Below are 23793 nucleotides of genomic sequence, written 5' to 3' on the forward strand. Positions count from 1 at the left end.
ACACATCAGCATGTGGGAGTGTGTGTCAACTCTGGAGCTACTACAGCAGGGCTAGGTGGCCTTGTTGTTTGCTTTCACTCATGTATGAACTAACCATTAAGCCCTATTAAACAATGTTTTATACTGAGCTTAAGCAGTGCTTTTTTTCACCTGTATTTAACCAGGTAGGCAGGTTGAGAGCAAGTTCTCATTTACAACTGCCACCTGGCCAAGATAAGGCAAAGCAGTGCGACACATACAACAACACAGAGTTACACATGGAATAAACAAACGTACTGTCAATAACACAATAGAAAAATCTATATACAGTGTGTGCAAATGAGGTAAGATTAGGGAGGTAAGGCAATAAATAGGCTGTAGTGACAAAGTAATGACAATTTAGCAATTAAACACTGGATTGATAGATGTGCAGAAGATGAATGTGCTAGTAGAGATACTAGGGTGCAAAGGAGCCCAAAACATTTTTTAAATATGGGGATGAGGTAGTTGGATGGGCTATTTACAGATGGGCAATGTACAGGTACAATTATCTGTAAGCTGCTCTGACAGCTGATGCTTAAAGTTAGTGAGGGAGATATGAGTCTCCAGCTTCAGTGATTTTTGCATTTTGTTCCAGTCATTGGCAGCAGAGAACTGGAAGGAAAGGTGGCCAAAGGAGGAGTTGGCTTTGGGGGTGACCAGTGAAATATACCTGCTGGAGCGCGTGCTACGGGTGGGTGCTACTATGGTGACCAGTGAGCTGAGACAAGACTGCTTTACCTAGCAAAGACTTATAGATGACCTGGAGCCAGTGGGTTTGGCGATGAATATGAAGCGAGTGCCAGCCAACGAGAGAATACAGGTCGCAGTGGTGGGTAGCAAATGGGGCTTTTGTGACAAAACGGATGACACTGTGATAGACTGCATCCAATTTGCTGAGTAGAGTGTCGGAGGCTATTTTGTAAAAGACATCGCCGAAGTCAAGGATTGGTAGGATAGTCAGTTTTACGAGGGTGTTTGGCATCATGAGTGAAGGATGCTTTGTTGCGAAATAGGAAGCTGATTCTAGATTTAATTTTGGATTGGAGATGCTTATTGGGAGTTTGGAAGGAGAGTTTACAGTCTAACCAGACAACTAGGTATTTGTAGTTGTTCACATATTCTGCTGGACGGGCAGGCTGGTGTGGGCAGTGATCGGTTGAAGAGCATGCATTTAGTTTGACTTGTTATTTAAGAGCAGTTGGAGGCCCCGGAAGGAGAGTAGTATGGCATTGAAGCTCGTCTGGAGGTTAGTTAATAACTCAGTGAAAACAGATTGCATAGCGGAGAAGGTATGCGGGGGGGGGAGTACGGTGTGACTCGAAATGGTCGGAGATCTGTTTGTTAACTTGGCTTTCAAAGACCTTAGAAAGGCAGGGTAGGATATATATAGGTCTGTAAACAGTTCATTTGAGCCCGATTGTTTGCGCAACATTGCAGCCCATATAGACCAACGCGTGGCCATTGCTGTGATGAGAGAGAGAAATGCGGCTCACAGAACTAGAATGAGATTCACTTTCTATGATCTCTCTCCCTGCTCTGATAGACATGAGCATGCAACTCATCTCTCCAGCTTTGCACTTAATCATGTATTTCATATTAGAATCATAGCCGCGGGAAGGGTGTTGGAGGTATCACAGAACACCTGATACATTTAGCCAAAGTTATAGAATTACTGCTGTCAGCCAAAACAGGCTTTTCAAGATATTTCAAATACAATCGCGGGACAACACAGATCCTGCTGAATAGAGAAGATTAATATGTCTGTAGGCTAGCAAGTTATCAACTTCCAAATAGACCTATTGAGCAAACAGCATTACAAAGTAAAACAAGAGAGAGATAAGCTTTTGGCACGAGCACACCCACTATCGCCGGTGAGTGAGCTGCGCATCATTGAGTGAGTCAGTGAAATTAAAGCTTTTTTAGGACCATTTTTTTGTACAATATGTGTGTCTCCACACACCTAGGCCTGGGCTATTGATGGATTCCAGACAAGGTCGTTGTCATTGATTTCAGATTCTCAGTTTGTCAGTGTCAAAGTACAGCATGTCATTTCAAGCATTTGTGAGGTATTAAAAAATATTCTGCTAAAGTCTCATCATTTAAAATGATGTAGAATTGTATGAAATGCATTTATAAAGGCCATTTTTTCCTATCACCTCAAATCTACTCTACTGCTCTATGCCAGTAAGCAAATACAATGATAATGCATGCAATGATTTATTATAAAAGTGATTTTTCTTTTCATGCATTCAGGTACCTCAGAGCCACCCAAGTCACCCTCCTCTCTGGCTCAGTTTTTGTCCAGGAACCTCCCAATTTACAAATTAAGCACGGGGTTTAAGTTAGTAAAAGTGTACTTATTGGAAAAGATATCAAATGTGTGAAAATTAGAGGTCAACCGATTGTGATTTTTCAACACGATACCGATTATTAATACAGGTAATGAGTGGAGGACAGAGGAGCCTCTTAAAGAAGAAGTTACAGGTCTATGAGAACCAGAAATCTTGCTTGTTTGTAGGGGACCAAATACTTATTTTCCACCATAATTTGCAAATAAATTCATTAAAAAATCCTACAATGTGATTTTCTGGATTTTTTTTCTCTCATTTTGTCTGTCGTAGTTGAAGTGTACCTATGATGAAAATTACAGGCCTCTCATCTTTTTACGTGGGAGAACTTGCACAATTGGTGGCTGACTAAATACTTTTTTGCCCCACTATGCTTATGTATTGATTTTAAGAAAGGCATTGATGTTTATGGTTAGGTACACGTTGGAGCAACAACAGTCCTTTTTCGCTAATGCGCACAGCATCGATTATATGCAACGCAGGACACGCTAGATAAACTAGTAATATCATCAACCATGTGTAGTTAACTAGTGATTATGATTGATTGTTTTTTATAAGATAAGTTTAATGCTAGCTAGCAACTTACCTTGGCTTCTTACTGCATTTGCGTAACAGGCAGGCTCCTCGCGGAGTGCACTGTAAGGCAGGTGGTTAGAGCGTTGGACTAGTTAACCCCGTTCCTAGGCCATCATTGAAAATAATAATGGGTTCTTAACTGACTTGCCTAGTTAAATAAAGGTGTAAAAAATAATACAGATTTTCAATTGTTGAAAATTTGAAATCAGCACTCATTAAATCAGCCAATTCCGATGAATCGGTCGACCTCTAGTGAAAATAATAAGTATGCTTTTGGGGAGGCAGAAATTCACAAGTGTCCATCCAGATTGTGACTATATTTTGGATAATGGTTCCCTGTCTGAGACAGGAACAAACCCACATTCAAAGTGTGAAATTGTTATTCTGTTTTGTTATTCTGATTAGCTTTTGCCTAACTTGATGTTGACAAAATAATCAGCTGATATGCGAACATGACAAACAAGTCATATTTGATTGCAATAATGTTAGATAGACACGAAACACGTCTCACTGGTGATTTCTGTCAGTGCCTGTTTTGAGTCTGTGTGAAGCACTATTTTGTGAGTCTCTTGGGAAGCCGTCATTGTGTGTTGTTTTCAGTAGGCCCACAGACTTCAACATTCTTGGCATACATTACTGAGCCATCGCTGTGACCTTGAGGGCAAAATGTGAGTGAGAGTGAAGGGTTACCAATTTACCAGGACCCTGATGCAGGTGATTGTAAATGTAGGCTACTGGCAGGGCCACTGTCCAGAGGGAAGTACTTACATTTTAGTCATTCAGACGCTGTTATCCAGAGCGACTAACAGTTAGTGCATTCATCTTAAGATAGCTAGGTGGGACAACCACATATCACAGCACAGGCATAGAAAGTACATTTTTCCTCAATAATGTAGCTGTCAGTAGAGAGCTAGAAGGGGGGTCAAGTAAAAGTCCTGGTTAATTTTAAATGTATTATTTATTTATTTATTTGGGGGGGGGGGGGGGGGGGGTTGAGGTGAGGAGGAGGATTATGTAAGATGCTGTTTGAAGAGGTAGGGTTTCAGATGTTTTCAGAAGATGGGCAGGGACTCTGCTGTCCTAGCTTCAGGGGGAAGAAGGTTCCACCATTGGGATGCCTGGTCAGAGAAGAGTTTGGAGTGGGCTAAGCGGGAACGGCAAGATACCTAAGGTGGCAGAACGGTGTCCTCGTGTTAGGGTGTAGGGTTTGAGCATAGCCTGAAGGTAGGGAAGGGCAGTTCCTCTTACTGGTCTGTAGGTAAGCACCATGGTCTTGTAGTGGATGCGAGTTTAAACTGGAAGCCAGTGGAGTGTGTGGAGGAGCGGGGTGACATGAGAAAACATGGGAAGGTTGAAAACCAGGTGGGCTGCAGCGTTCTGGATAATTTGCAGAGGTTTAATGGCACAAGCGGGGAGCCCAGCAAACAGCGAGTTACAGTAGTCCAGACGGGAGAGGACAAGTGCCTGGATTAGGACCTGTGCCGCTTCCTGTGTGAGGTAGGGTCGTACTCTATGGATTTTAGAGCATTAACCTGAAGGAGCGGGTCACTGCTTTGCTGTTTGCAGAGAATGACCGAGGGTTGTCCGGGGTCACGCCAAGGTTCTTTGCACTCTGGGAGGGCAACACTGTGGAGCTGTCAACCATGATGGAGAGTTCTTTGAGCGGGCAGTTCCGTCTTGTCGAGGTTGAGATATCTGCCAGGCACGCAGAAATGCATGTCGCCACCTGGGTGTCAGAAGGGGGGGGGGGGGGGGGGAGTAGTTGAGTGTTATCCGCATAGCAATGATAGGATTGTGTATAGAGACAAGAGGAGAGGGCCTAGAACCGAGCCCTGTGGGACACAGTAGTGAGAGTTTGTGGTGCAGACACAGATCCTCTCCACGTCACCTGGTAGAAGCGACCTGCAAGGTAGGATGCAATCCAAGAGTGTGCAGAGCCTGAGACGCCACCATGAGATGGTGAAGAGGAGGATCTGATGGTTCATGGTGTCAAAGGCAGCGGATAGATCTAGGAGGATGAGAACAGAGGAGAGAGAGTCAGCTTTGGCAGTGTGGACAGCCTCCGTGACACAGAAGGGCAGTCTCAGTTGAGTGACCCATCTTGAAGCCTGACTGGTTAGGGTCAAGAAGGTCGTTCTGAGAGAGAAAGTTGACAGAGACAGCATGCTCAAGTGTTTCGGAAAGAAAATAAAGAAGGGATAGAGGTCTATAATTGTTGACGTCAGATGAGTCGAGTGTTGGTTCCTTGAGGAAGGGAGCAACTCGTGCCGTTTTGAAGTCAGAGGGGTCAGGCATGAGTTGATGAGGGAAGTGAGAAGGTCTCCAGAGATGGTCTGGAGGAAGAAGGAGGGGGATGGGGTTGAGCGGGCAGGTTGTCGGGGGGCCAGACCTCACTAGTCGCAGAATGTTGTCTGGAGAGATAGGGGAGGATGAGGCCAAGGCGTAGGATAGTTCTGTGTGAGTGAGACCAGAGGACTCAATAGGCTGAGTGAATTGAGTAGCGGATGTCGTCAACCTTTTTTTCAAAGTGGTTTACAAAGCTGTCCACAGAGAGGGAGGATTTAGGAGGGAGAAGAAGGTGGAAAAGAGTTTCCTAGGGTTAGAGGCAGAAGCTTAGAGTGGTAGAAAGTGGCTTTAGCAGCGGAAGAGGAAGAGAACGTAGAGAGGAGGGAGTGAAAGGATTTTATTTAACTAGGCAAATTCTTATTTACAATGACAGCCTAACAAAAGGCAAAAGGCCTCCTGCAGGGACAGGGGCTGGGATTAAACATTTAAATAAATAGAATAAAAATATAAGACAAAAACACACATCACGATAAGAGAACACAACACTACATAAAGAGAGATCTAACACAACAACATAGCATGGTAGCAACACAACATGGCAGCAGCACAACATGGTACAAACATTATTTGGCACAGACAACAGCACAAAGGGCAAGAAGGTAGAGACAATAATACATCACGCAAAGCAGCCACAACTGTCAGTAAGTGTCCATGATTGAGTCTTTGAATAAAGAAATTGAGATAAAACTGTCCAGTTTGAGTTTATTGTTGCAGCTCGTTCCAGTCGCTAGCTGCAGCGAACTGAAAAGTTGGGTCAAACAACAACACTGTAATGACTGGTTGACACTAGAGCCGCCCATAATTCAGGCGATGGCTGCAGGATGAAGTTGGTGAAGAGCAACTACAGAAACTTGCTGTCGACTGCAGTCAAAACTTAATGACATTTGATCACATTTCTGTAACGTTCATGCAGTCGACCTGTAGGCGCAAGTCGGACAATATTATCCCCATAATGTAACTCACTTTGAATGACGGTGACCATCGGACTTGACATAAACTCGAACGCAACCACTCAATCGGTCAAAACAGCTGGCAGTAAGCGGTTCGAAAATCGGAGGTGACGTAATTCTGCTAAGTACATCATCAAATCGCGCGCTCAGAAGCACAACGCTCAATGACTATATTTTACATTAAATTACGAACAATCAAAGGTAAGTTAATATTTGAAAACATGCACTCCTGTTGTTTTCAAATAAAATAACGATGCTAAACACAGACACTACGCTAACTACTTGTCCAGCAGACCCAAGCCTTGCTCAACATACCCACAGAGCTAGCTAACGTTAACTCGTTACTAGCACCATAGCATTAGAATGGATCTCTATGGCTAGTACAGACCTGGACGTGTGAACCCCATCATCATGTCAGCTGAAGGTGTAACACTATGTGACTTCCTGATCCTTTTTATTTCATTTTCTGACCTGTTTGAGGTTTATGTATCTAGCCAACTAGTTAGCTACACAAAAGCGCTGTTCAGATCCGTAGAAGTGTAACGGTAGCTAGATTTCCTGTTTTTTCTTCGTAATGTAAATCACGCCCACTACACGTTGTCGAATAACGTTACATTTAGCTCACACAAGCAGGGGCGAACATCTGATATCAACTTTGGAGGGGACAATTACATTACATTTTCTCAAGAGCAATTCCTGAGGGGGACACCACAAGTAGTGCTGTAACACAGCCTACATTGTAATATGTTAAATGTATATTGAGGAACCATAATTACTACTACTGGATAATTGATAGGTACAGTAGTTAACTGAAGGGTTGTCCCAACTTGTTAAAATGTTTAAATCATTATAATAATAATAATAATAATAGTTATAGCAGTGTTCCTTATCAGTCCAGTATGTATGCAGGTATTTGTATTTACAACCAGCAATACCAAGCAAGGCCAGTAGGTGGTAATGGTACTGTACACTGTATGGGTGCAGGTTTCATAAATACAATGAACATGTTGTGATCTCATCTCAAAGAATCTCCATTGAGAACCATCACGAAGTTGGTCTCTGCACTGAACTGACCTTTTTATTGAACTTTTTCTGATTCATTTATATAGTCATTAAATATGTGCCACTGGTTTGAGTCTATTACAACATCTTTACAAGAACAAAACGCTCAGAATAAGTACAGTTCTAAAAGCAAAATAACTACTTCAATGAAAAACCCAAACAAATCAATCAAAATATCCTTCATAAATACTTAGTTATTGTTCAGTCAGTGTCTCAACTCTTCAAACAACAGCAATGGACAAGTATGTCACACAAAGTATTCCATTTTAAATTAAATAAATCATTAGTAAGTGTACTGTCATGTACTAAAACGAGACCATTAAAGATATTTAAGACGATGGTAGAAGAGTTCTGTTCAGTTTATCGCCAACCTTTTCACAGGGACTTTGAAGCAATACAGCTGCATGCTGATCTTGGAATAAACTGACGATAGCAAAGATTCCATCTTTGACGACGCCACATAAATGGAATAGATACTAGCTAGCTTAATAGTTCATGTTTGCCCGCTAGCTCTGCAAATTCAGCTAGTGTGTGTGTGTAAACCCTGCCAACATAAAAATAAAACATTGCTATGGCGCGATTGACTGAATTAACCTCACGTCAGTTACTTGCATTGAGTGCCTTTCAGACAGTAGATACGAACCGAACCCTCTGTTACCTGCCAGATAAGGAACTGGCAGTGGATCAAACCATTGTGAGGCAAAGGGCGGCGGGGGGGTTTGCAACCTTTTGAAACTTAAAAACGCGCTATTAAGTGTCTATAATCAGCACCAGTGCTTTCATTGCGTGTTATTAATATTATTCAAATTACATAGTTATGTTTGCGGTGATATATTGGGGGGGACAAATCATTTTTTCCCCAGGATGGGGGGGTCGTGTCCCCTCCGTCCCCCCTGGGATTTCTGCCTATGCACACACGCCTAATTATTTGCCGCTAGTAACAGTTGTTTCCCATCAGCAACCAAAATCATTTTGATCTGTTTACTAGATTGCTGCAGCAAGAAGATTGATAAAGTTGTTTCTTTTTTATTTTGCAGGTTCCTACGATGACTGAATTTAAGAGAGCCTTCTCACTGGTGTGGGATCACTTCACCCTAGTGACACCCAATAAGGTCCAGTGCGCCCTCTGTTCACAACGGCTTAGCTTCAACAAAAACACCTCCGCCATGTTAAGGCACCTACGATCAAGGCACCCAAGCGAGGCTTGGTACAGCAACTCAACATCTGGGGCCCACTCAAGCACAAGCAACTCAACATCTGGAGTCCACTCAACGTTCTCAAACTCAATAATTAGTGGTTCTGGAGTCCACTCATCGTTCTTTGGTACTACAGGACTAAACTCAATGTTTACAAACAGTGCTGCTGCTGGACACCACATCCAAGGTATGTTTCCTTTAGGATAGATGGTTTTCATCCTGTTTCAATCAATTATTATATTTAGATTAGCATTAATTGTACATCTTATTCAATTTGAATTGATTATTCTGTTTTATTTCACAGTCAGGACCACCAGACAAGAGGACCTGGATGATGCCCTAGTCAACATGTTGGTTAAAGACACCCAGCCATTTTCAGTAGTCGAGGAAGAAGGATTCACTGCTTTCGTCCAAAAGCTAGACCCAAGCTACAATCTTCCAAACAAGCAAGCACTGAAGAAAATGGTGGGGTCTCGGTGTGAATTCATCAATGATAATGTTGTATCTCAGATGGTAATTTCTGACTTTGTCAGCCTGACTTCGGACATGTGGACATCTATAGACAAGCACAGTTCCATTTCAGTGACGGGGCATTTGGTAGCAGAAAATGCCCAGCTATCCACTTTCCTCCTTGGGATTTCTAAGCTGCCTGAAAACCACAAAGTGATCCACATTGAGGAGGCCAAAAACCAACTGGTGGCGAGCTGGGGCCTCCACAGCAGGGTCGCTGCATTTGTCACAGAGAACAGCGAAAATATGGTAGCCACGGTTCAGAAATTAGGAATCCTCCAGTTGCCCTCTTTTGCACACGTCCTGAACCTTGTGATTAAGAGGTCCATGGAGGCTACTTTGGAGCTGCAGGACATCCGCTCCCAAGCGCGGGCTATCGTGTCTTTCTTCAAGTCGAATCAGAACGCAGAGATGAGGTTAGCCGAGGTGCAAGGGCAGCTAGGCAGGCCGGAGCAGAAGCTGATCCAGGAAGTGGACTCGAGATGGAACAGTAGCTTTTCTATGCTGGAACGCATCTTTGATCAGAGGGAGTCTGTGGCTGCTGCTCTCAGCACCCTGGACACGGACATCATCCCTCTGGGATCTGCTGACTACGAGGTCATCCACCAGTGTCTCGGAGTGCTGGGTTCCTTCAACCAGGCCACAGCCGAGCTCGCCTCAGAGAAACGCGTCTCGGCTTCCAAGGTCATTCCTCTTGTCCGGATGCTGAAGATAACCCTTGAGAAGAAGCACGGTGCCATCATACACTCTACAGCTACACAGCTGGCGTCTAACCTGCAGAGGGAGCTTCAGACGAGCTGCAGTATGGTGGAGACCGAGCCAATCCTGGCTCTCTCGGCTCTCCTAGACCCGCGCTTCAAAATGTTGGCCTTCGGGAACCAAGGCTACGCTCAGGAGGCGGTGAAGCTCCTCACCTCTGAGTGCGCCTCATTAATCCGGATAAATCCCGACAAGGACGACATTCTACCACCCTCCACCACCAGGTCGACGACGCCCTCCCTGACATCACCCCACACCTCCTCCTGGGCAATGGAAACCGCTTCCATCTCCATGGCAACATCTCCGTCTAAGTCCCACGATGGGGGTCTGTGGGAGATGTTTGACAGTAAAGTGGGTGAGACACAGAGCGTCCAGAGCAGCACGGCGGACGCAGCGGTGGAGGTACAACACTACCTCAGTGACCCGTACCTGAACCGAGTGGAGAACCCCATGCACTACTGGGAGAAGCACTCCAAGGTGTACCCGCACCTGTTCCAGCTGGCTCGGAAATACCTCAGCGTTCCCGCCTCGTCTGTGCCATGCGAGCGCATATTCACCAAAGCTGGAGATGTGTTCAATAAAAAGAGGAGTTGCCTCAGTATGAAGGCTGTAGAGCAGATAATGCTGTTGAATAAAGGTCTCGTATAGCACAAGCAGCATACTATCCACGGTGCTTCTCATGCTGTTTGGCCTGTATGTAACATATGACTGTTAAATGTACCAAATGCATTGTAATGTATTCTTCCTGGTTTGTGTATAAAGTATGTTAAAATTGCCTTTTTTTTAATAAAAAGAGAAGCAGTCTTTTACATTTTGAACATTTGTCAGGAGGCCGTTTGACCACTAGAGGACAATGCTGCACTGCCTAACAACCTGGCAGGGTGTACATTTATGGCTCTCAATTACTTTTGATTTATTACTGGGTGGACTGAATTCAATATTGCCTATACATCACCATAAGTGTTAAAAATATATTTTAAAACATTGTAAAAAATCACTGAATAGTAGTTTGCATCGTCATGTAATCGAGATGGTTGTTGTGCCAAGTGCAATTGATGTTATTTCACATTCATATCACCACGTATGGACTTCTCTTGATGCCTTTTGAGTGCTTTTTAAGGTCAAGAAAATATGATTTAACTTCTGATGGTTTATCCAATGCCTAATGATGCAGGTGGGGATGCTGCTAAATGGCATTTTCATTGGAGGTACAATAGTGATGTATGTAAGTCAGAAGCTGGTATACGATGTACAATTGACGCTTACAGAAGGCAATGTGCATTTGAAAAGGTTCATGCTTGAAAAGTATGGGGGGAAATTGCTTGGAGGCATTCCACTTTCTTTTTTTTTTAACTAGGAAAGTCAGTTAAGAACAAATTCATATTTACAATGATGGCCTAATCCAGACAACACTGGGCCAATTGTACACTGCCCTATGGGACTCCCAATCACAGCCAGATGTGATGCTGCCTGGTGTTGAACCAGGTATTGCAGTGATACCTCTTGCACTGAGATGGCTTGTCTTAGATCACTGTGCCACTCGTGAGCCCAAGTTTGAAATGACAACAGATGAATAAATGAAGTGGTTGCCAAGGAGACCTCAAATGGCTACCCAGACTATTTGCCAAGGGAACAGTTGTTGAGCCAGTCATTAAAAAGTAAAGAGCACACATTAATACTGGATTTTCAATTTACTCTTAAAACGATACATATTTCACAGACCTTCACTGTAATATATAAGCTCAATGGGAAGGCCACTGTAAAATGTATACGAGGATACTTACCATTTTGGTTGGGGTGATGATAAGTTTTTACTATGAAAACAATCCTGGAAGACTACTCTGAATCCTGTTGAGCTTCTGCCTTTCAGTCTTATCAGAGATACTTCTTGTGTTGAGTTTTTGCAAATGGTGTGCCTGATATCACTGCAGCAAAAGCTTCTTATTCCACCCATTTTTTTAGGTTATCTACCTAACACGCACAATTTTGTGGATTGAAATAAGCTCTATTTTGAGCTACATTTATTTAAGGCTTTTTGTTTACTTGGACTGAGAAGAAGTACGCAGTTTTCCAATGAGGCAAGGCCATTAAACATCATCATAGTGCTGCGTTGGAACCACAATCAGTTGCACGGTGTTTCAACTAATGGAGCACGTCCTTGTGTTTTGTATGCGAACACAAAAACAATTCAATTGCCAATGAGCTTTTGGAAGTTTTCATGAAATGTAAAAATCAAATCAAAAATATGTAACGTGTAGTGCAACCACAAACAAAGGCTGTCATAAAGATTATGTTGAAAACATACAGAGGGGGATTTTTTCCATGAACAAGTATCGTCCTATGACGTACAACATGAGCGTCATAGAAAGCACACCAATATTGCTAATGTTACATATTTTAATATTATTAATAAAATGCCATTTAGCAGACACTTTAATCCAAAGTGATGTACACTACAGTAAGTGCATACACTTTAGTATATGTAATCCCTGAGGGAAACAAACCTAGCACCACACTATTTCCAACTGAACCACACAGGACCAATAATTTGGCTGGAGGGTAATTTATCAAACTGAAGTCTCTATTTTAGTCTTTTGTTGCTTCATTTACATGTATTTACTTTCTCTTGATTTGACTGTATTTTTCACTGATGATTGGCTTTACTTTTTTAGGCAATTACTATAAACTTTCTTACCTTGTTAATCGAAAATTACCGTGGCACCTTTGTAATTGCAGTTGTATAATGATGTAGAGAGAAAAGCTTTCGTAAATTGTATCAATATGTATTAGTATTTATTGTACACTGGCTCAATGTTGGCCAATCAATTAGAGTAGTGTTTGTGGAGTAGCACAATGTGTATGCTAAGCTAAGTTTGTTAGCTCTACAAGTTGACTAATGCTTTAGTGTTAACATCAAAATCTCTCTTTATCATCTGAAGGACATTCATTTCAATGCTTTTTGACAGTAAATACGTAAATCAAAAAACAAAATGTGCACCCAGGACCGAGTTTGGGATACCCTGGTATAGGGTAGAAGTTAAATGTTACGCATTTCTTTCTGGTAGAAATTAAAACAACTATTGGGAAATAGAAATGTCTGAATGATGATAATGAATGCCCCCTTAACATCTGTTATTGAATGCAATGTGTCAATTATATTATACTACCGGTCAAAAGTTTAAGAACACCTACTCATTCAAGGGTTTTTCTTAATTTTGTACTATTTTCAACATTGTAGAATAATAGTGAAGACATCAAAACTATGAAATAACACATATGTAGTAACCAAAAAAGTGTTAAGCAATCAAAATATATTTTATATTTGAGATTCTTTAAATAGCCACCCGTTGCCTTGATGACAGCTTTGCATGCTCTTGGCATTCTCTCAGCCAGCTTCATGAGGTAGTCACCTGGAATGCATTTCAATTAACAGGTGTACCTTCTTAAAAGTTAAACCAATCAGTTGTGTTGTAACAAGGTAGGGTGGTTATACAGAAGTTATCCCTTTTCGGTAAAAGTCCATATAATGGCAAGAACAGCTCAAGTAAGCAAAGAGAAATGACAGTCCATCATTACTTTATGACATGAAGGTTAGTCAATGCGGAACATTTCAAGAACTTTGAACGTTTCTTCAAGTGCGGTCGCAAAAACAATCAAGCGCTTTGATGAAACTGGCTTTCTTGAGGACCGCCACAGGAATGGAAGATCCAGAGTTTCCTCTGCTGCAGTTTCCTCTTCATTAGAGTTAGCAGCCTCAGAAATTGTAGCCCGTGGATCAGGCCTTCATGGTCGAATTGCTGCAAAGAAATCACTACTAAAGGACACCAATAATAAGAAGAGACTTGCTTGGGCCAAGAAACACAAGCTTTGTGAGAAGAGGTGTGGGTGAACGGATGATCATGTGTTTTTCTCACTGTAAAGCATGGAGGAGGAGGTGTTATGGTGTGGGAGTGCTTTGCTGATGACACTGTCTGTGATTTATTTAGAATTCGAGGCACACTTAACTAGCATGGCTACCACAGCATTCTGCAGAGATACGCCAACCCATGTGGTTTGGGCTTAGTGGGACTATCATTTGTTTTTCAAGAGGACAATGACTCAACATACCTCCAGGCTGTGTAAAGGCTATTTTACCAAGAAGGAGAGTGATGGAGTGCTGCATCAGATGACCTGTGCTCCACAATTCCCCGACCTCAACCAAAATGAGATGTTTTGGGATGAGTCGGACCGCAGAGTGAAGGAAAAGCAGCCAACAAGTGCTCCGCATATGTGGGACCTCCTTCAAGACTGTTGGAAAAGCATTCCAGGTGAAGCTTGTTGAGAGAATGCCAAGAGCGTGCAAAGCTGTCATCAAGGCAAAGAGTGTCTATTTGAAGAATCTCAAATAAAATATATATTTTCATTTTTTTAAACACTTTTTTGGTTACTACATGTTTCCATATGTGTTATTTCACAGTTTTGATGCCTTCACTATTATTCTACTATGTAGAAAATAGTTAAAAAAATAAAGAAAAACCCTTGATTGAGTAGGTGTTCTAAAACTTTTGACCGGTCGTGTTTATAATTGGCCTATTTTATATCATACCTACATAAGTAAACACAAAACACCAAATATTGAAATGATGTAGAACACTCAATTGTTATGGATTACCAATCACTTTAATTTGGTCAACATAACATATCTAGCACATATCAGTGATACGCCTCATGCTCATGAACCTCATGCCACTCGTGCCCATATCCCTGAAGTTCCTGTACTCTCCAGGCCTCATGTACATCATCCTGCCTCTGAAGTGGGGCTGCTCGTACATCAGCCAGTGGCCATCCATCACGTTGCAGGACTGGCAGTCGGACATGCGATAACGGTCCATGATGGAGTCACAGTCGTCCATCATCTCGTGCATCTGACCTCCGAAGTTATCTCTCTCGTAGATCCTCATTCTGTAGGATCCTCTGTGCTGTTAGGAGGAAATAAGAGTATGTTGAATGAATTACTGAATACATCAGACTGTTGAAAAGCTCACAGAGCCAATATGATTTGTGTAATTATGGACTTCACAAAGCTACTTTGAGTGGGGCTGTTAACAGCAGACTAAATATCATATTGCCTACCATGGGGATCGTGCGGCAGGACCTGATATCAGTCATTCCCATCATACTCTGGAAGTCAGAGTACTCTCCCCTCCTCATGAAGTACTGGTTTCCCATGTAGTTGTTGCGGTCGTAGACCATGAAGCAGCCGCTCTGAACCCTACAGGAGTGGCACCTGCTCAGGTAGGAGGACATGTCAGCGCAGTCGCTGCTGCACTCATAGGAACGACCCTGGAAGTTCCTGTCCTCGTAGAAGACGACCTGAAAATAAAAAAGGGCCATTTCTATGAATTAAAATGTTTTATGAAACAAACATTTTGGAGAAATCTGCAATACTATTCAGTCACACTTTAATGTTGTAGTTGGGGGTGCTAGAGCACTAGAGGTCTGTTGCATAACAATATATGAAAATTAAAGCATATAATTTGGTTTTAAACTTACCCTGCCCATGTTCATGCTGGTGGACATGTTTGCTCACTGTGCTGCTGGTTGCTGCTCTTGAACTGGTCCTACCTGGTTTAACCCTTTCTTTTATACCTGACCAAACCTAAACAATTCCCAGCTCCATTGTTCAAACCCCTGACCCAGCAACATGCTATAGAAGCCTGCAGAGGCCACTGAGGTTACATCCACATTTCCAGTGACTGGATCCCTCAGTGTCTTTAGAAAGACTCTTTCTCAATTGTCTGTTTCTCAAACAAAGTAACATAAAGCCTTTAGAGAGTTTACAACAGCTAGTAACAGCCTTGAAATTGAATGTTCTCCGTACAATACATTGCACAATACTTTTCTACATTTTGTAATCTTATTTGAAAGATACATTTGATAAAATATTGTTGATAAATGGCTCAATATTATATTGTAAACCCATTTGATTTAAGGCATTTAGCAGAAATCACACATATTGAATAAAGAGTGAAAATCTGGGGTTAACCTGTTAGGTTAAACTATGTATTATTACTTGTCTTTTGTTCAGTGTGCTGTTTTAACTGTTCGTAAACCTCAGTGGACTTCACATAGACTGACATTCCTTACCAGTGAATACATCATCAAAAGTGAGTTGTTACTTAACTAACATTTATGGTTCATAGCACGATACTACAGAAATGGTTACAAAACTTTCAATTGTATTTAAAAAATATTTTCAATACATTAATAATCCATCAATTTGTTAATTTCTCTTGAGTTATAAAAACTAAAAAGAAAAGAGTTAACACTTATTTAAAGAAGCCTTTATAAAGGGTTTATTAAAGGGTATGTAAATAGTTAATAACATTTAATAATACGTTATAGACTGTTATAATACTTTATAGACTTTATAGTAACGTAGTTAATTCACTCACATTTAGCATGAGTGACAAATCTTAGTCCACTTTTTTTATTCTCTGCCCCCAAAAGTCCATATTAGGATAGTTTTTACAATATTGAAATTATGAAAACATAATATTTTACCCTGATCTACAGCAAACAATGTGATGAAACAGTCTGGGTTTATTTAGGCAAAGCAATCACACACACACACACACACACACACACACACACACACACACACACACACACACACACACACACACACACACACACACACACACACACACACACACACACACACACACACACACACACACCTCTCTACTAATCCATCTCTCTATTAACTGCTCCCTTCTTAGATATCCCACACACACATTGTGACTGAGAAAGGCATGCTAGAAGGGCTATCTGCCATTGCCTGCATCTTTCACATATTCTCTGTGGGGGCTTTTTATAGGGTGGAAATGTTCTGCTTTGCATCAAGTACCAACTATTTTTAACATCGCACATTCCCAAGATACTTTGGAGTACCAGGCGTGTTGCATAGCAGAGTCTGGGTTAGGTTCTTATGTAAAAACACCCGCCTGGATTGACCCAGTGCTAGGCACCGATCCAGTTAGAGATCCTGTATGTAGATACTGTAGATATTTAGAGGTGTGGTGTGGAGCTAAATTTGGCACATATTGTTTTGTTATGCCAGGTCAGGTCATCACTCTACTGTGCTGATAGAGGCCTCATGCAGTCCTTCCTCTTCCTCTAAAGAGGCAGTTGGTTCACTACTAAATCAATTATTTGCTCGCCGGCCAAAAGCAACATTCTTCCCCAGTAAGGTAATTGTTGTTCCTTTTTTGTTTTCTTTCTTTTTATGATCTCTCTACACAATGCACAATCAAACAATAGCTCCATACATGATTTTCCCTCTCAAACAGAACCCCATGTTTGGATGGGGAGCTTGACGTCCAAATAGGCTGATACAAGAGCCTTTTCATGTACCTGACTGACTCACATATGGTTGGTTGAATTTGGTGGAGATGTTTTCGGCACCTGTTCCTCTTCTTGCCATTGGAGGCCAGCAAGGGGTCACCACTTCTCTCCTCCTGTCCTGATACAGGGATGACAATTGTCCTCTTACCATCCTACCACTGACTGTAGTCAAAACTTAAACAAGGCTTCAATGGTATATGTACTGTGCCACCAAACAATCAGTGGTTTGAACCTGTCTAATAGATGCCTATACTATACACAGACACTACTGTATGTGTAGAGGGAAAACACCAAGCATTCAGAAAGTACAGCCCTGTAGATAATTCACTATTCTCAGCGTTGATCCAAAAATAATCCCAAATCCACCTGGCTGCTGTCCTGGCATTTGCATAATAATTGTTATCAGTGTGAAGTCAGTCGTGCCAATGGAGACTGGGTGGTACCTAGAAAGGGTGTCACAATTACCACACCCTCACTTGTGTGTGTTGACCCTCACTTGTGTGTGTTGACCCTCACTTGTGTGTGTTGGCATCTCGCCCTTCAATGAGACAGACGCCCACATCCTGCTCACCTCCAGGACCCTCTTCCACTGACGCTAATGGTCCCTGTCGTCTGTACCGTCAACCTCCACATGCTGGTCACCATGGCAACAGGTTAGTGGCATGCGATAGCCCACTGTCCAGGGGAATTCCTCCTTTTAACGGTTCGCTTGCCAGAGACTCACGTCAGCACCACGGGGGGCTTGCCTTAGCCCCAGTCCCTAGCAACTAGTTGCTATGCTGTCCCGTTGCCATGCGGAGATTGACATGTTTTTTAACAGTTGGTGGTGATGATCACCTCTCCAACAAACAGAATCACACACGCACTGAGCACACACACCGTCACTATTGCATACCATTCAGAAAGAAGACCCCTTGCCCCTCTTTATCCTTGTGTCACAGTAGCAAGACAACAACTAAAGTTCCACTGATCAAGTTGAGAAGACACAAAGTGACTGTGAGAGACTTATGGACCAGCGTGCAGTATGACCTGACCTGACACTCTTCAAATGAAACCATTTTTGCATGCCTTATTGGATGATTTGGGGAGAAATCTAGCCTCCTCTCCATTCACACTGAAATGACACATGGTTGTCACGATGAAAACCGTAGTAAATAAATAAATCATATCGTCAATAACTGCATTCACAATGACCTTCACAACGGCAAAGTCATATGTCTACACAGGCTACATAGTGCATACCATACCAATGAAGATACAGTTAAGGACAAGATTGTTTTTTAAAGAACAAGACAGTGCCTGCTGAAGAGAGATAATTTAGCAGTTATACCCATTTCAATCACAACTTTTGATGTGACACTGATGGCTGGCCCAAATTCCTCCAAAATAGATATACCAGAGTGGGATAAAATGATTAGCAGGATCAATTGGCATGTGCTTCATCTCTGATGGTGCTTACCTGGCATGGACCAATAGGAAGGATGCTGCCTGGAGCTCAAAATAAGCCTTCTATCCCCAGCACCCACAAAGGGGGGCTCCACCAATGTCATCTCAACCACCCCTGAGGTTGGTTCTTCCAAGGAAGAAAGAGAATGCCAACAGGATAAGCAACATCCGAAAACTCCCCAAAATATTCAACCTTCCTTCTGCTATCTTGTGGCTAATGCTGCAACATGTTGTATAACCCACTCAGTTCAACATGAAGGGTAATGTTGTCATGAGAGTCAACCTGATTTAATTTAACTGATTCAATTTGACTGATTACGGGCACACAGCCTCAATACAGTGAGCAAAGGTAATCATAAGCATTTACTAACTAGCTCCTAGATGCTAGGAGACCTCTTGTTCCTCTACTCATCTGATAGACATGCCTTAAATCTCCTAACTAGATGTTGGCAAAAGATCAATAGTTTATGGGAATGTTTAGATCATTGTTTTAAGATTTATTTTCATAGCCCTTAAATCTGACATAGAAACATAACAGATGATGTTAGACACATGACAAATCATTGACAAATAATGAATCCAACTGTGCTTGAGTGAGTCTTAAGGTTTGTTTATATTTTGAGCCTGTTACTAAGGCTACCGTACTGTTTAATCATGGACTGAGGAAAGGTTCAACAGGGGACAGGAAGTAAACAGCAGCAACCTGCTTTGCCATGTTGCTTTGTTGAATCCATCCAGGGAGGGCTGGCAGGGTTTCCTCTCCAGGGGCCAGGGCAAAATAAATTAACTGGGCGGGATAGATTAGTAGATAGTCAGACACCCAGGGAGATCTGACTCGGAGAAGGGGATGAAACATGCAGCCTTGCAGAAAGGAAATACAATTTAGATTATTGCAGTAGTCCCCGATACCCACCTGTGGGTATAGACCTTAATGTAATGGGACTTGGGATCTTGGGGTCTGGAGCATGTGTAATCTATCCTGTGACCAAAGGTAATGTCACGACTTCTACTGAAGTCGGTTCCTCTCCTTGTTCGGGCGGCGTTCGGCGGTCGCCGCTCCCGGCCTTCTAGCCATCACGATCCACCTTTAATTTTCCATTTGTTTTGTCTTGTCTTCCTGCACACCTGGTTTACATCTCCTACTAATTACATGTGTATTTAACCCTCTGTTCCCTCCATGTCTGTGTGGGGTATTGTTTACTGTCAAGGTTGGCACGCTTCCGGCTGGTTTGCGCCGGGTTTTGTTTTATTACCCGTGCTTTGTGGCAGCCGGTACTTTGTACATGGGTTTTGTAGTTCTGCTGCCTCATCTTGTCCTTTGGGCATTTTGTGTTGTGACGCTGTTGCGTTCTGTATTATGATTGCCTAAGTAAAGTGCTTTGTCCATTCATCTCTGCTCTCCTGCGCCTGACTTCCCTGCACCAGCTACACTCACCGTTGACACGTAAACAACTTCATAATTTTGTGTGTTGCAGATGTGTCTCAGAGGAATGGAGAAGCCAACTGTGTGTGTGTGTGTTGTGTGAGGAGACTTACATGTAATTCAATTTGGCCTCAGGTTGTATTTATGTGGGAGGATGGGTCGAAGATTCCTTCAACAGCCCATTCAATTTTTCATCAGAGTTTGCCTTTTCATCCCACGCAGGTGGGAAGTGACATTTTGTTAGGGCTCCCTTAACTAGATATATGGGGCTTGTGACCTTCTCAGGTATTACTTTTATTAAGAGAAGCAACTTAAAACAGTAAGTCAATGTCAACCGACTGACGTTGATGGAACGGCTGCCTACTGCGTGCTGGCAGCCATTGTCTGTTGAGCGGAGTTGGACTCCGGGAAATTCTAGTATCAATTTCAAATCAAGATTGGTTGAATTGTGGACCTTATACAGTAAAACGGAGAACAATCTATTGAAATTATACAGGGAAATGCACAATGCTTAACATATCCAACAAATAATATTTAAGTAAGCACAGTTTATTCCCTGTTCTCTCTATTTAAGTCACTACCATGTTATGGGTGTTTTAATGTATTTATTGTAATTATCTGCCTGCCTGGCTCCATAATCACATTTAATGCATTCCTCTTTTGTATAACCTCTCTCTGTACTTGGCTATACTCCAGGTTATAGAGCAGAGATGCAAATGATGCATTGACATCGTAATCAACAGAATTTGTCACATTCAATACAATGTTTTGGGTGTATAGAAATGTTAAGATATATTAGTGTAGGCAGCTAACAAACAGCACAGCTTGGTAATCATAAACACAATTTGAAGGTGCTAAGAGCTGGTTTGGGACTTTCACAGAGGAACTGGTCATCAGTCTAAAGCATGAAATGGTTTGGAAACACTGTGGTAAAGCATTAAAATCCCATCCATTCTCTCAGGCCAGTTCAAAGCCTCAGCCAGCAAACCCGACTTATTAATCACTGCTGTTTTATTCAATTAAGCATTGGCACTGAACAACTGGGAATCTAATCTATTTTGCGTTAGGCTATTTTCCTTACTTTGTCCATTACTTTGGCCCGGCACAGTCTTTTGATCAACACATTGCATTTCAAAAGGAATGTGTCTTTGTTTAGTCTGTGTCCACATGTAAATCACAGATGGAAGGATGTGTGTGGATACTTTGACCAGACACGTTGTCACATGATTCACTTGATTTACATAAAGAGTAAGATGTAGGCCACGGTATTGTCAACAGTTCATTTGTGTGCTGAAGAACTGGTTCAGTGGGTTTGCAAAACTGGCTTCAGTAAGCTATAGTGTCTATTTTTTGGGACAGCACGGCATGTGTGTGGTCCTTGGAGGACTTACAAAAATAGAATAAATGCATTCTAGAACAGAACAATCTTTTGTTTGAGTCCACTGAGAGGGAATAGGCCATTGTTAGGATAATTAATGTCCAACCCCAGATGTATTTCATACACTGTGTTCCCATGAACGATTGGCATCTCTCAAACATAGTCCAGACACCAAGATAAATGACATTCCTATCTCTGGTTTGTGATAAGGGACTCATACATTTGCATTATGATGAGAAGATAGCACAGAAATGCAGCCCAGCCTCATCTGCATGTCTCTCTTCACCTTACCTCTGGGTGGAGGCCTTCAGAAACCGTTGTTGTTTGATCAGCCCCTAGGACTGATCCAGATGTTTTCATTCTTTCCAGAAATAAATCATTTGATTTCTGTCTTTTAGATCTGTAGGCTACACTTGGCAGCAGGGCAAAGATAATTTCTCTACCCTCATTATCTTATCACATTCATTCTGGTAATATATAATAAGTAAGAGGTAGTTGTAATCAAAAGAAAAAGCAAATAGTTAGGAAATAGTTAGCTTAATGTTCCAACTTGTGACTGGCAAAGTAAGCATGTCACGGTAAGATCTACCTACGCCTGTTGTATTCGGCGCATGTGACAAATAAAGTTTGATTTGATGGGTAAGATGATCTTCATTTGTTTGATTGTACATTGTAGTGTCCCATCTCTACAGTATGTGGGTATTACAATTTGTGAGTATAATATTTCCCACACAAAGATTCACAGAGATTACACACATCTAAAGCAGGAGTAAGCAATGTATGTGGATCTCAGACAGATATCATCATCTTCGCTATGAGAAAACTCCATGACAAGTCAAAGCAAGGATGGACCAGAAGTCAAATTAATGCCTGTATTTATCAAGAGTTAGCTTTCCTAGACAAAACAAAGATCTGAGATTGCAGCAGTGTGTGTGTGTCCGACGAAGCCAGCATGACCCATTCCGAGATTGGAGACACGTAACCCACCAGACCTCCCTCCACCTGTGTAAATAACCTCTATTGCAATTACAGAGCAGGTTCTATGTACCTACAATGCTGTTACTAGTTATTCCGTAAATAATGTACATTTGATTGACATGACCTTGTATTTTACAGTGGGTTACTTTGACAATGCTGCATTCATAACCAAGTGGGAAGGTGAAAATGACCCGTTGTGAAGTTGTAAATACTAGTTGGATGAGTGCACATGCTTTGAACTCATTGAGTAACGCTGATTGGCTAATGGCCAACAAGCTGCATCAAGCATAAACTAAAAGTACAACTATCATGCTTGTAAACTAATTATAGTGTTCAAAAACCATATTAATAGATTGTTTTTTATAAATAATATTTTGTTGTTGCATTTAACTACCGGAAATTCTGTTATCGAGGTAGCCTAATTTTCTTAGTAGGTTACTTGAGAGGTCAGCATGTGGGAGAAGTCGGAGCATTCAAGTGGATTTTTCCCAGTCAGTATTTGGTAAATACCAATAGTGTGCAACTGCAGCCCGCAATATGGGGCATTCCTGCATGTGGGCTCTCATCTGCAGGATCGCCCCCCCTTCACTTTCGCATCCCGAACACCTGCCCTCGCTTTCGTCAACAGAACTGCGGGAAAACAGTGCCCGCTGTCTACCACTGTTGTACGGCTAGCTAGCTACCATTGTCGCCCACCGCCCCTTCTTCTGTGAGGTTTATCGGCAGCTGGTATCCAACGTTTTGTGCATTAACGCCACCTACTGTATTGGAGCGCCCCTGCCTCCCGCCTGTCCTAACTTAAAAATTGACCAATAAAAGTATAGAGAGGAGTTCCTGCAGATTCAGGAATGCCCACATGCAGGAACGCCCCCACACTATTGGCTGCAATTGCACCCTTCTAAATACCACCTTTCCACTTGTATTTGAACGCAGGATCTGAGCACCCGCCCCTTATGAATAATTCAGCAGCCCCTCCGCTTCATGCTACTGTATGAGAGCGTTTTCAACACACACAAACATCTTCGTAGGCAATGTTTGGTTCTTCTCATGCAGTCGCGTAATGAAATAGTTCTTTCTTCTTCACTGGGTGGTTATTATTGGAGGCAAATTGAGCGCAATTCCGGGATTTTTTTTCCTCCCTCAAAACCTGGAGTAGGAGGTACCTCAGTGGGAGAAGGACGGAACGATCGAACACGTCGAATCTTTACGCACGCTCGCGAAGGCTGTGTTGTGGTCCAGCTGCTTACTGGAAATCTTGCTGAAACGTTAGCTAGCCATTGCACTGACGTTTATCTACGAACTGACACGGGTTTAATGGTCAGTGGGACGTTCTTGCCTCGGCTTATTTGACAGTGGAGGAGGTGAAAAAAAATCAAGGTAAGTGACAGCGAATGACAATTACAAGGTAATGTTA

At 42.2% G+C, this 23793-nt stretch overlaps 3 protein-coding genes and 1 long non-coding RNA gene across 6 annotated transcripts in view; 2 read left to right on the forward strand and 2 right to left on the reverse strand.

Moving 5' to 3' along the window:
- Positions 1-3924: 3924 nt before the first annotated feature.
- On the reverse strand, positions 3925-6338 carry LOC135563613 (uncharacterized). Its single transcript, XR_010460407.1, has 3 exons — positions 6255-6338; positions 4834-4953; positions 3925-4671 (listed from the first exon to the last, which is right to left on the reverse strand). It is a non-coding gene; the product is annotated as an uncharacterized LOC135563613 (long non-coding RNA).
- A 15-nt stretch (positions 6339-6353) lies between these two features.
- Positions 6354-10577, forward strand: LOC115110399 (zinc finger BED domain-containing protein 6-like). Its single transcript, XM_029636008.2, has 3 exons — positions 6354-6442; positions 8341-8686; positions 8804-10577. Exons 2-3 carry the CDS (start codon positions 8350-8352, stop codon positions 10414-10416), a joined length of 1950 nt encoding a protein of 649 aa, XP_029491868.1. The 5' UTR covers positions 6354-6442; positions 8341-8349; the 3' UTR covers positions 10417-10577.
- A 3864-nt stretch (positions 10578-14441) lies between these two features.
- On the reverse strand, positions 14442-17248 carry LOC115109883 (gamma-crystallin M3-like). 2 transcript variants are annotated; one of them, XM_029635130.1, is made up of 3 exons: positions 17177-17248; positions 14881-15120; positions 14442-14726 (listed from the first exon to the last, which is right to left on the reverse strand). In XM_029635130.1, exons 1-3 carry the CDS (start codon positions 17231-17233, stop codon positions 14451-14453), a joined length of 573 nt encoding a protein of 190 aa, XP_029490990.1. In that variant the 5' UTR covers positions 17234-17248; the 3' UTR covers positions 14442-14450. The 2 variants fall into 2 exon arrangements, with proteins under 2 accessions (XP_029490990.1, XP_029490991.1); XM_029635131.1 differs by lacking the exon at positions 17177-17248 and adding an exon at positions 15301-15342.
- A 6160-nt stretch (positions 17249-23408) lies between these two features.
- The window catches only part of LOC115104256 (protein TANC2-like), a 145317-nt gene continuing 144932 nt past the window's right edge, over positions 23409-23793 (forward strand). For both annotated transcript variants that reach the window (XM_065006517.1, XM_065006518.1), the window contains exon 1: positions 23409-23756. The gene's annotated coding sequence lies outside the window, so the exon portion shown is untranslated. The remainder of the gene's footprint in view (positions 23757-23793) is intronic.

The sequence above is a fragment of the Oncorhynchus nerka genome, linkage group LG21, assembly GCF_034236695.1.
Source record: "Oncorhynchus nerka isolate Pitt River linkage group LG21, Oner_Uvic_2.0, whole genome shotgun sequence".
Classification (NCBI taxonomy): Eukaryota; Metazoa; Chordata; class Actinopteri; order Salmoniformes; family Salmonidae; genus Oncorhynchus; species Oncorhynchus nerka.

Bases quoted from the DNA above. Each gene is read 5' to 3' on its own strand.
- LOC115109883 (XM_029635130.1), bottom strand. From the start codon at position 17,233: ATGGCAAGAAGAGGAACAGGTGCCGAAAACATCTCCACCAAATTCAAC. The intron at 15,121-17,176 runs GTGAGTCAGTCA...TTTTATTTTCAG, and splicing joins CCAAATTCAACCAACCATAT to GTCGTCTTCTACGAGGACAG. The intron at 14,727-14,880 runs GTAGGCAATATG...TCCTCCTAACAG, and splicing joins CCTGCCGCACGATCCCCATG to CACAGAGGATCCTACAGAAT.
- LOC115110399 (XM_029636008.2), top strand. From the start codon at position 8,350: ATGACTGAATTTAAGAGAGCCTTCTCACTGGTGTGGGATCACTTCACC. The intron at 8,687-8,803 runs GTATGTTTCCTT...TTTATTTCACAG, and splicing joins TGCTGGACACCACATCCAAG to TCAGGACCACCAGACAAGAG.